At 38.2% G+C, this 13,748-nt stretch overlaps 1 protein-coding gene across 1 annotated transcript; it reads right to left on the bottom strand.

Moving 5' to 3' along the window:
- Positions 1-778: 778 nt before the first annotated feature.
- LOC101735542 (2-acylglycerol O-acyltransferase 2-A-like) lies at positions 779-11,814 on the bottom strand. The gene is made up of 5 exons (NM_001317067.1): positions 11,786-11,814; positions 7,658-7,885; positions 6,602-7,045; positions 3,739-3,938; positions 779-936 (listed from the first exon to the last, which is right to left on the bottom strand). Exons 1-5 carry the CDS (start codon positions 11,812-11,814, stop codon positions 779-781), a joined length of 1,059 nt encoding a protein of 352 aa, NP_001303996.1.
- Between the last annotated feature and the right edge of the window lie 1,934 nt (positions 11,815-13,748).

Raw genomic sequence — 13,748 nt, 5'->3', positions numbered from 1 at the left:
GCCTCGTCAGGAAAAGTACGCGATACGAAATGGATTGAAAATGATGATTATTAACCTAATGACTCCTAATAACCAAACGAAGAATTTGCTTCTAGCCTTTTTGTTAAAAATAACCAAACAGTATTAATTTTTAACCAAAATATTGTTAAGGTGGCGTGAAAAATGACATCTTATGTAATAAACTAATCGAAAAAGACAAGCTTGGTAATAAACCTGATTACTGATTCTTCTTAGGACCTGACTCCGTTTAAACTGGTGCAAGAGTTGTAGAGTACATTTTACAGTTAATTCAAAACCTCCATTAAAAAATAAAAATCATCCAAAATTTTATTAAAACTATAATAAAAATGACTAACGATACAAAATAATGTAAAATGATAACATTAATCAGTCTGTAATTAAGGCACATATATTGCTAACACGTCCGTTTTTACTTTCAAGTTTTTAAGCGTTCCACATGATCACGACAGCCACATGAACAGAACTTACATTAAATGGAGACTGATGTAGATATGAATCAAATGTAATATAAATATTTTCTGTTTCAGACGGTACCTAATTCAATATTTTTTTCATACAAGTTTTTTTGATCATTTTAGAAAATAACAGAGCTCAATATTCAATGGACAGCATTAAGAGAGATCTTCGTCCAGCCGTGGGCTGTTACGGATGATGATGATGGAACACTATCACTAAAAGCGTTCATTGTAAAACATTCCTAGACTCAACAATTAACAGTTACTTTGTGCCGAAAAATTTCATTGTGATATAAATTCAACTAGGTGATGACAAGCTGCACTTCCTCGTGATTCTTCAAGTACTTGGACTTCTCGTTCTCGAAGAGCTGGACGAGTCGCTTCGTGAACTCCGCGTGGACCTCATCCACTTCCTCGTCTGTGGGCTCCAGGTTCCTCGTCACCTCCATCGGAGCACCCACTGAAAAGAAATACTTTTCTTCATTTTGAGATGCATTTCATATGGTTTTATTAAGCCAGCTCGTGTACAAAATTGCACTATGCACTAATTTATGTAACACCACACTCGCGTAAGTTATGACGGGCCTTATGCAATCTTTGTAAAGTGTTATCTTGTTCCGAAGGGACATTTTACTCCACTTACAGATCATAGGATAAAGTCGGCCGAGAGTAAACGCGGCACGGTGGCGGACTGATTTAATGTGCGGTCGGAATGTCATCGATGCATCCAGGATCACCCAGGTCGTTAGTAAAAAAAAACAAATAGGAGCGGAGAGAGAACGGAGCCTTGCGGGACTCCAGCCGTGAGCGGTCGCAGGGAGAAGCGGGTTCCCTCGACTCGATATCGAAAAGAGCGGTTCGGCAAAAAATCCCATATGATGAGCATGAGACTGTCCGGCACGCTCATGTTGCATACTTTGAAAATCAAACCGTTGTCCCAGACTTTGTCGAACGCTTTTGCGACATCGAACAGGAGGGCTCCCGTGTATATCGGTTTTGGTCGGTCAAGCCCTACGACAATATGCTCCGTGAGGCGGTGCACCTATTGTACGCATGACGTATTGTTTATAAATACGAGTATCACCATTCTGCCGGCCTGCCGCATATAGCGACGAGTTCCGGTTAAAAGAGTTTTATACAATACACGTCGACTTCGACCTTGTCTAATTCTAAGTGTATTTCATTGGTAATTAGTAGCTTTAGTTCTTTACACATAAACTAAACAACACGTGCTAGATATGAACGAGCAAAGTCTAGATTACTATGTCTAGGTTACTAAATGACCTTATCTATGTTATTGCAAATACGACGCGCTGGCAACAGAGATAAATAAAGGTTGTTATTGAGATCTGCAATATTATTTTGTAAAATGTAGGTATGTATTTGCATTGTAAAATCTTTCGCTTCCTAAGCTTAGCAGTCAAAAAGGATTTATCACAATCTTCTGGTACGGTGGCCTTATCTAGAGTAAAGTAAATTACCTACATTCTTTATTGTAGAACGATAATACATTCAAAAAGAAAATATGCGATATTTAAAGTATAAGCTGCGGTCTTAATGTTAAAAGTGATATATTCTGAATATTACTGGACCACAATCAAGTATAAAGAATATTGATTGCGGCGCACTATATAATAATATGTACAATGCGCAATTACTTAACTAAATTAACAGAGAACAATTACACCCTATTGTTGACGTTACAGTGGTACTTGCGGTAGTACCTACTGTTAAGCTAATAAGCTGGTGTTGCCACACTGTCGATTTTACCACCGATTCTCAATTTAGGTTCACCACCAAGAAGAACCGGCGAAAAACTCAGGGATTCCTTTTTTCTTTTGCACACATTATATAACTGAATAAATTCTTCATCAAAACTAAAACGTAAATGAAAAACTTATTTCAATAATGATAAAATTAATTCTAAACTTGTCCGAAATGTAAGTTAAGGTTTGGTACCTTTGCCATGTCCTGGTGAAACTGGAAAGGCCTTCGGGCCACCAGTAATCTTTCAATCATAAAAAAAAAGCTTTGCCATATAAAGAGTCTCGCTACAAAATTAGCAAGACTGTTTTGTGTGATTTAATTAAGTCATTGTGATATTGAATCTTATGTGTGTGTACCCTGTGCATAGCATTAAATTAAAATGCTAATAGAATAGCTTTTTAAATTACGTTCATTTGATTGTAACAACAGCAACACAACACTTTAGAACACGGGAATTACAAATTCTAATAGGTAATGTTGCAATCCCATACTCGGCGATTAAACCGAGCAATACATCAGCGTATCTGTCCGTCCGTCTGTCTGTCCGTCTTACTTTCAACCCACAGACATTCACTACTAGACACAGGTCTCCCCCAACTCACGCCACAACGACCGGACTAGGGTTGCCTTCGTCCAGCGGATTCCCGCGACCTCAACGGGTCGTCGGTGCAACTCAGGGAATGCCTTCCCGCGCTGCGTCATCCGGTACGCGGTACCATCACCACGATACATCATCACAGACTCAAATATATTAAGTGTATAATCTATGATCACAGACATTTAACGAAGTGAAACTAATATATTTTGAAAATCAAATTACAAATACTTTTTTTTTAATGAGTGATTACTGGTTGCCTAGTGGCCTTTCCAGTTTCACCAGGACAGGTGGGCTACCTAAAGCTCAGCCAGGAGGGGTCAGATTTGCTAATAGCTGCCTGAGTGCTTTCAAAGGAGACCTAACAGCTCAAAAGAGCAGCTGCTTCGCGAATGAATCTACTACCGAATCGGAATCGCGATCCGCTTTATCGAGTTCTACGACTACGGTTACCGGGGTCCTTAAGCCTGCGCCTAGTGTTAGAGCTGAAAGCGTCTGATGCAAAGTTTATTGAATCTGATGAATCCGTTAGGACGTATTGTTTCAAATACTATTAAGTATAACAAAGCTTTCAGCCAGTACAATAGTGTTAAAGTTATGAAATGTACCTTTCATGAATTATCAACAACAATGGCTTTTTATTTTATTGCTTAGGTGGATGGACGAGCTCACAGCCCACCTGATGTTAAGTGGTTACTGGAGCCCATAGACATCTACAACGTAAATGCGCCACCCACCTCGAGATATAAGTTCTAAGGTCTCAGTATATTCAACAATATTCTCGTGAGCTCGGCCGGTCCACATCCAGTCTCAAGTCAGTCCTGCCGCATGGACGAAGACAACGCGCGCTGCCACTGCGGCACAAACGCGAGTAGGAGCAGGAAATCACAAATAACTCACCAACAGTTGTAACGGGACTCCTGAGAGGTACAACCCCGAACGAATACTGGAACATGCCCCTCCCAAGAGGGAAGACTGGTGAAACTCCAGTTATCTGACGCACTTTTTCTTGTATCCTCCTCAGCAGGCTGTTCTCGGGGTTATTGAGAGGTCGGAAAACGTCAGTTTCACCAAACGAAAAAACGGGTACAAGGGACGCTCTGGAATTATAAAATTTTATGTCAAACTAGCTGACCCGGGAGACTTCGTAGTGCCTCAATCGATAAATAAAAGACCTAAGCTTTTGTATAAAATAAACTTAAAACAAACAAAAGGAATCCGTCCGACGGGGGACACATCATAGGGAAAACCAAATTGTTACTTTTATTTAATTCCGATATTTTCATATTTATCTACCTTTTAAACCTTCTCTCGACTTCCACAAAGGATTCAAGACTAAAATTAGCCAAATCGGTCCAGCCGTTCTCGAGTTTTAGCGAGACTAACGAACAGCAATTCATTTTTATATAGAACTAGCTGACCCGGCAAACGTTGTGTTGCCTTAAATAAGATTTCTAGGGAAATTCTAGTCTAATATATAAAATTCTCACAAACCTCATTCAACCACATAATATAGTAAGCGGCACGTAAGTTGGCAAGGTTTTGGTGTAGTGGGGGTAATGTCGCGCATAGTGTACATTGCAACAAAAAAATGGTCACTTTTATTGCCCGCATTAATGTTAATTTAATTTTATTAAATTTTTTATTTGCCATAATTTATTTTTAAGCCTGTGTGTTTAGAAGAAAGTTAAAGAAAAGAGAGGAATTCGTGAAGTGTATTAGGTGTTATAAATAAAATACAATTAAAAGTAAAAAATTTTATTTAAAAAAATATACTTAATATTAAAAATTATGTGTCGCCGTCGTCACTATCATTTTCTAATAGTGCTACCCCTTGGATTAAATTTATGGTAGCACCTGAGCTGGTGGAAGGAGTTGGCTCCCTCGACCTCGTCCTCATCGTCGACATAACGAAGAGTCGCTGTCGTCACTGGCGTAAATAATAAAACGCTCAGTGACTGAATCGACTATAATTATGGACATTGGTATTTGGTCCTGCCATTGTAAGCAAATTTAAAACAATAACACTCGTAACAAAAACTAAATTTAAAACAGTAATAACAACTCGTAACAAAAACTCAATATAAACAAAGGGTTCCTACAACTTTAGTAGGCGCATGTGTAACCAGGAGCGAACGGAACGTGGACGCGGTGCGGGAGGGGAGGGTCGACTGACTTACCAATCGCGCGCTCGGAACGGTGCTACGTCTTTCCCCGCGTCCCGCTTGACAACCAAAGAGACCCAAAAAACGACTTCTGCGCATCTAGCGACTCTTGCCAAGTTACGTGCCGGGGACTATACCTCATTATAACCAAGAAAAAAAATAAAAAATGTTTGGGGTGGACAGCCCTTATCGTTTAGGGGTATGAAATATAGATAGTAGCCGATTCTCAGACCTACTGAACATACTATTGATACACAAATAAAACCAAAAAAACATGGCTGGCAAGCTACGATTGATACACAAATAAAACCAAAGAAACATGGCTGAAAAATGTATAGTGAGTAAGACAGGAGACCGGCTTCGTCCTCATCCCTACTACGTGATGTTTGCTGGATGAGAGGCGACACCTGGCGGGGATAACTGATCGATTGAATTTAAAAAAAAAACATAATTAAAGGAACTTGAAATTATAAACTCTGAATAAGAATTTATCGTACTACAATTATAATATTTGATTGCCATCTTGCAACCTTATTGCGGATCTGTGCATAGAATAAAAAAAATAAAAATCGGGATGGAAAAATAGGGGTTGATCGTATAAGAGTGAAAATTGAGAGTAATATATATTTTTTTTATTTTAAGTCATGACAAAATAAAAAATAAAATCTTGCCAAAAAATTTAAAATTTATAATTAACAAATAAAAAATAGGGGTTCATCGTAGAGGGGTGAAAATTTCAGAGTAATATGTTTTTTTTTATTCTAAGTCATGACAAAATAAAAACAAAATTCTTGCAAAAAAATTTAGTTTTTAATTAGCAAATAAAAAATAAGGGTTGATCGTAGAAGGGTGAAAATTGAGGATTGTATGTATTTTTGTATGTTGTATCATAAAAAAATAGAAATTAAAAATTTTGTCAAAAAAATTAAAATAAAAAATTTGGTGTGGACTACCCCTAACATTTAGGGGGATGACAAATAGATGTTGGCCGATTCTCATAGATACCAGATAAGCACAAAAAATTTCATCAAAATCGGTCAAGCCGTTTCGGAGGAGTATGGCAACGAAAACTGTGACACGAGAATTTTATATATTAGATAGATAGATAATGCAATGCAATTTAACCATTATTTAAAGATTTAAGTAGTTTTCCGTTTATTTAATCTGTTAATCCAATTGAATTACGGCGATTTAAAATGTTATTAACTCTTATACCTACTCCCTTATCGCTCCGACCTTTGCTTTAGCTTTAGCTTGCTTTAGTTAATATTAGATTATATATATTGTATTATTATATTTATAATATCCTACAAATATTTTTCAGAAAATTATTATTAATAAGCTAATATTTTCGGAATGTGTTGTACATTAATACGCAAAATCAGATTTTATTATTGCTATGAATATTAGTCCGCAGGGTATGTGCAGACATATAATGTTATTATTTCCTATAGATTCTAAAAAATGTAACTTATCAAAAAATAATAAAAAATATATATGTATAAGGATAAAACAGCTATGTAGCATTCGGATTGTTAACCGACTTTCTTGGTTCTAATTTAGATAATTGGGCCAATGCTAGCATAAATATGACATACCCTGACTTCATAGCGATGCGAATAAATCCCTTTCGTCGGCTGAGAATGATTTTGTACTTTCCAGGATGCGAGTCAAGCGCCTCAGCGGCTCCTCCTACCATTATAGCCACACAATTCCCTTGAAACCTCTTCGGGTTCAGTAGGTAAAGCAAGCTCTCCTGTGACGATGCACAGGTTCCTAAGGAAAGAATTAAATCCCTGAAGAACGGGAACAGGAAATGTCCCCCGAGCACTATCAAATGAGGCGTCAAGCCCGGGAATAACTTGTGGAAGTTTAGAGCGTTCGTGGCAAATGAACAATACGCTCCCGACGACAACACTCCGTGAGGGTAGCAAGCGAAGAGGTAGTTCTTGGATGGTTCCAAATCTGCTGTCTTGACTAATTTGATAGGGAAGTAATCGCGGAAATAGTTCCACCAGCCCCAATTTCTGACCCACTGTATTCTGTAATAAAATACACAGCAAATAACAATCACGGAAATCTGCCTGTGCCGCAATTAGGGCTTATGTCCAGCACTGAATTAATTGACTTATGATTTTTATTTAATAAAAAAATTACAATTTAATAAATGCACTTCTTCGAATAGCTGTTTTTATTAATTGTACGTGTGGATGAGCTCACAGAACCCCTTAATTTTAAGTGGTTATCAGAGCCTATAGACATCACTAGGTCGAGTGTCGCCATCTTGAGAAGACGGCGTTTCAATCAGGTGTATACGGGCATCTTATTCTTTAGACCACGACGATTTCAAAATTATTATTTAACATTAAATAAACATCCTTTATATGAAGTAAAAAATATGATGGTAAGACATAAAATATATGGTGTTTTTCACAGAGTTAAACTTGTCTATTTAGAAAATTTTCAACTGATTTTTTTTACTGCTTAGATGGTTGGACGAGCTCACAGCCCACCTGGTGTTAAGTGATTACTGGAGCCTATAGACATCTACGACGTAAATGCGCCACCCACCACGAGATATCAGTTCTAAGGTCTCAGTATAGTTACAGCGGAAAATGAACTATTTTGAATACGCAATAAGGTTCTGAACTCACGTTCGACCACCCTTGTGGCATACGTCAATGTCGTTTAGCATCCAAGCAGCGTACAGTATTCCAAGCCACCAGTAATCAGAGTACAGCAATGTGAGGAAGAGGTACAGCAGCGTGCCTTGCCCGAACAGCGCCAAGCACACCCAGGCGGTTGCGGCCAGGGTCTGTAGACGCCGCGACATGGGCACGTTGAGAGGAGCCCATTCTATCCCCACACTCCGTGATATTTTTCTGTGGAAACAAAACATACTATAGAGATTTATTTCTATTACTTGCTACTAATATTTTCAATGGTGGTAGGGCCTCTTGTCCTGTCTGCACGGGTAGGTACGCCCTGCCTATTTCTGCCGTGAAGCAGTAATGCGTTTCGGTTTGAAGGGCGGGGCAGCCGTTGTAACTATACTGAGACCTATCTCAAGGTGGGTGGCGCATTTACGTTGTAGATGTCTATGAGCTCTAGTGACCACTTAACACCAGGCGGGCTGTGAGCACGTCCACCCATTTATGCAATAAAAAAAAACAAAAAAACATTTTTTTAATAGCCTGTGTAGGCAGACGAGCATACGGTCCACCTGATGGTGAATGGTTACCGTCACTCATGGACATCAGCCTTGTTTGATGAAGGGCATACTTCTGAAATGCCTTCATCAGAGTGTCTGTGTGTCTCAGGGACCTTGCATACGAATTACATACTACTGTATTTGCTTATACTGGGAGTGACAATATTATTTATTTCCATTTGATCTCGGTAAAACAGACTGCTCTCTTGGTGTAATTGCTTATATTCAACAATTGTATCAAGTTTCATAAGAAGAAGATGAGTGGTTTAGGGATATGTAGGAGAAACATATAGACATTTATTTTTATTTGATGGCTACCAGGGACTGACTTGTATATGCTTAAATAGTACCCAGACAAGCAAACAAATCTGTTCATTACACGAATGTTTGCCAGATGTGGGAATCGAATCCCTCCACCTGTCCTGGTGAAACTGGAAAGGCCTCCGGGCCACCAGTAATCCTTCAATCATAAAAAAAATAAAAAAATAAAAAATAAAAAAAGAATCGAACCCGCGACCTTCGGCGCATCAGTCAAGGGCGCTAAATACTGCACCACCGGGTCATTATGCAAATAGATACTTCTCTGTGTCACTCTAGCCATCAATTTAATTAACAAATGGCTCTGGCTGAGGTTCAAAGAACACGTTAATTAAACTGTGGAACGAGACGCAAGTGAATGTTCGTATCGCGAACTACCTTGAATATAAGTCAATGACGGTGTTCAAGGGAATAATGATGTACGCACAATTGAGGCCGTCAGCGCAAAAATGGCCTAAGCTTAGCATAGCTATTATATAAGGAGCAATGAGGCTTAAGTTTTCATGAATTTGAATTTGAGTAGACAAAAAAACAAACCGCACAAAAATAATGTTTACATATGTGTGCTTAGTGTGAGTTTTTAAACGTTCTCGATAGCGTAAAAGTTAATTAAAATTTGTATGCAGTCGGAACAGCGCCCCTAGCGGCAAGCGTAGGCAAACGTTCCAACTCCATACAAATTTAAGTTAACTTTAACGCTATCGAGAAAGTTAAAAAACTCGCACTAAGTACATTGTTATCTATGGGTGAAAGTATGGATAGGGCGATTTTGCATCAAAATTTATTATATCAATACATTTTAAATAAATATAATAATAATAAGCATGATTATGAAAAATTGTGGGTTAGGCCACTTTTGCGCTGACCGCCTGAATTATCATGTGCTTCGGCCTTAGATATTTGAAGTGCCTTCCAATCGCGAGATTACCGATTGCCGTTAGCTTCTGTAAATCATCATGTGAGGTGTGTTAATAGTTGTCCAAACAAGTGTCTTCACGGGTACTGTAGCCAGGAGCCTCTAAGTAATAACAGCTAATTCACGCTGTCGATATCATAGATGAAGGTTTGAATTTAAAACCGTATGCTGTTTCGCCAACATCATCATTATGCGTGAAATCAGTTACGCTAAATAATGTTGGCCCGCTGATCGGAAATCGACCTTAAGCTAACACCTTAAAATTTAAAGTCATGATTTTTATTATCACTGTTAGTAACTTTTTCTTTGGTTTCTTTACTAAAGTAAAAGAAAAAACTAATTGTTTCCATTGCTTTTATTGACATCTGTATAGCACTTAGCAAAACATTTGAAATTCATCTCTTCTTCTTAGTCGCATACTTCATTGCTGAAGGTCGTGTCCCTGAAAGCCCTTCGTGGCTTTTTGTACCATTAGCTTCCATTCCCTCCGGTTTTCGGCTTCTCTCAGGGCTGTTGCAACAGAGTCCGGTGAGCGTGGTTATCTGATCTGACCAACGGTTTGGCGGCCGGTAGGTCTTTTCCCTTCTACCTTGCCCATCATACCCAATTTTTCAAGGCTTAAAATTTTCAAGGTTAAAATTCATAATTATCTTTATAATAATTCAAAATAATTGACCTTTACCCTTATTTTCCTCGTAACTGTACTCTCGATAATTCGTTGGCGTAACGATCATGAGTAATAGTGTGGAGTTAGTATGGATATGTCTCCTCAAATTATTTTAACTATTGTAACGAAGGAATAAAGGCGTGTTATGATACAACGGAAAAGTATTAGATTGATGACTGGCTATCTTGTTGATCAAATGAGATACATCGCATATATTACACTTATATTATAACAAGCTGGGCAGAGGCAATCACTATGTGGTGCTAGATAATGAAAAAATTAAACACAAACATTTTTATAGATATCTCTAGAGCAGGCAGAAGATTAATAAAATAATAAAAGAAACACAGAGAAAACGGAAAACAAAAAAATCGTGCCTTTTCCATGAAAAACTCTATGAGTTCAAACACTTATGTTGTGTTTAGTTAGAAAATCTGATGACATTATTGTAATAATACAGCCCATGGTCGAAATTGAATGGATACCCGTTATTTCTGATAAATACTTTTGGGTTAACTTGTAAGAGCCTCTCCCCATAAACTACAGATTGAAAATGCGTGTCTTTATCATAATAATACAAAGTACGATGAACCTTTGAACACACACAAAATTTATCAGTAAAATTTTAAAAGGTACCAGTTCGTTTGATAAGCTATCAATATTAATTCTATATATGTTACAAATTGTGAAACGTTTTGGCTACGACACGCTATGATTTGATTTGGCGTGTCCCCAAGATAGCGTAAGTTTGAAAGTAATCAGAGATACCAATTCTACATTAGGTATTTCAAAAAAACTAGCATCATTTTATTTTGTTATTAGGACAGTAAAATCTGTAGCTTAGTTCATCTCAAGAGGTAATAGAGGCATTTAGAATCTACCGTCAAAATTCGAATACCAATCAAATAACAAATATTCAATCTACCCTTCAATCCGAAATAAATGACTGTTCTGCCACAGCATAACATAAGACGCGGTAACTTCAACCATACGAACTCATCTTAAGATCTAGTAAACAATTGCCGTGACAAATACAAGATTTTTGACAGTAACTACAAGACCGGACTGGATTGAATATCGTTCCTCACCTCTAGTTATGAGGTCGGAGTCTCAAAATATCACAATAAAGTTTATTCTACCCTTTAAACGGAAATGCGATAGGGATGCGCGGTACCTAACTACTCGTGTGGCGGTACTGGCACCAGTTTTGTTACTTAGCTGTAATAATTATCAGCGTCCGCAGTCTGTACACAGTTTATTTACATTAAGAGGATAGGCGCGAGGCCTCGTTGTGGATGTCAGCGTTCACAAACAATACATCTCCAAACAAAAACTCATATAAAACACGGATTGAAACATATAGCTTCGTAACAAACGCTGCATTACAACTACAATATGAAAACGAAAGAACTCAATTTGTATTTATCGTAGTCACTATTCAAAACTTTAATTTAATATTATTGCGCTCATCATCGTGTTATGATATTATGCACTCTTGGGATATGTACATTTAGATACCTGTCATAATAATAATAATGTCTGTCCTCTATTTATTCAGGCTCATATGAATATAACACGTTTTTAAATGTTTGCAGTGTAAATAACTAGTTCACACGCCATTTTCAAATATTTTTAAAACAACAACTACATAATTATTTCATTTTACATACCTAAACATGTCAGCCGCCGTTTCAAGCATCCCAATAACAATAATTTATTTCATACACGTTGACTCGCTAATAATGAACACGCGGGCACACGACCGAACATTTCTTATCTCGGCGGACGACTGTGGGACGGGCCGAGGACTAATCTCGAATCATTTGGTGTCTAACTACATTGATTGTGTTGTTGTCTATGGGATTAAATGAGTCGTTTGACACTGTACTGACCTCAACTTCAACCATAAAACTTCTTCGACCATAAAAAAACAATATCTTATTACATCCCACTAGGGTTACCAGCTACTTTTTTTACCTATCTATGCTGATAGCCTTGAGAAGTTATTTCAGCTTCTCCTTGACGTGTAGGTGAGCTCACGGGGCTCTAATTGGGAGTGCTGCTAACACTGGCCCTAGCAAGAGCAGTGCTTCGCAGAATCTACCACCGGATTGGAAACGCGACCCACTGAGAAGATCCGGCGAGAAACTCAGTGGGTTGGGTCTATGGGTTAATTCGCTCGTCGAGCCCTTCATCGCAAGCGACGGGCTCGACGAGGTCGGTGACCGGTAGGATGGATCGGTAGGATCCGTAATGACGTGTTTAGGGCGACGTCGACTGTTTACCATTCGGTCTACAGGATTGGGTATGAACTAGCTGCAAGACTATTGATACATAAGCATTCAAGACATGAGTGAGTAAATGAGTCTTGTATTTTGTATATTGTGTGACAAGCTTACAGTCCATCTGGTGTGCAGTGGTTCCTAATGCCCATGAACATAGCAGCATGGATACCTGCAAAAGTTATCCCACTCTCCGAACTGGAGCGTTTGACTGTTTCGCGGCACAAATAAGCAGGATAGTGGTAACTGCTCGTGCGGGCTTTCAATAAACCCGAATACCAGTAATAAAGGGTTTTATATAAACTTTCCTTATAATGTGTTTGGGAGTCTCAACGACAAAGGGAAGATCTTCCAGCGAACTGGTGATATTTGCTCGGTAGACCGACGGTCCGAATGTTGTTGTTCGGAACTTGTATATATGCAAGCTTACCTTGAAAATGTCGTAAGGGAGATTCAGGCAACTGTCAATTATCTTGCGTTGTATGATGGCTACCCGCCACATGTGTATATTTTTAATTTTGTCCACGTGACTGTAAGAGTCATTGTCGCTCGGGGACAAGAAGGGTGCTGAAGCCACAGTCAGGTCGGTAATATGACGAATACAAAAATAACATTCTGGTGTTAGTACATATGTGATGTAGTACATATTAATGAACGGCGGTAAATTATGTAACATCTTGACAACACTTGTTCAAACAACAGCATTTAAATCAAACACAAAATTTATAATACTATTCAAATGCAACTCGTCTGCATTTGAATAAATCAAAAATAAATTATCAAAATCTATACAAATATGTGTTTGTGATTGACAGTGTTTTGTTGACTTGTTATACAATCTAATGTAATATATTATGTTGTCATATAATTTTAATACTCGTATATCATGTCAATTAAGTCGAGTTAAGAGAACAATGAGTTAGTAAAATGAGCTGCGATAAACCAAAAATTAATTAAAAACCAAATACAGAATAAAATGGAGGAATACCTTGGAAACAAGGTTCACCTAATAGTTTCTAAATGAAACTAACGTTTTTTTTATTGCATAGCTGGGTGGACGAGCTCACAACCTACTTGGTGTTAAATGGTTACCGGAGCCCGTAGACATCTACTACTTAAATGCCGCCACCCACCTTGAGACATGAGTTCTAAGGTCTCACTTTTAACAGTACAACGGCTGCCCCACCCTTCACACCGAAACGCATTACTGCTTTACGGCAGAAATAGGCAGGGTGATGGTACCTGCCCGTGCGGACTCACAAGACGTCCTACCACCAGTAAATGTAGGAAAATTCAAAGTAATTGAGGCCATTACAAGGAATATCGGCATTGGGGGCATCTGCGTAAGATG

Source organism: Bombyx mori, chromosome 9 (genome assembly GCF_030269925.1).
Source record: "Bombyx mori chromosome 9, ASM3026992v2".
NCBI classification, from domain to species: Eukaryota; Metazoa; Arthropoda; class Insecta; order Lepidoptera; family Bombycidae; genus Bombyx; species Bombyx mori.
This window is presented reverse-complemented; position numbering and strand designations above follow the sequence as displayed.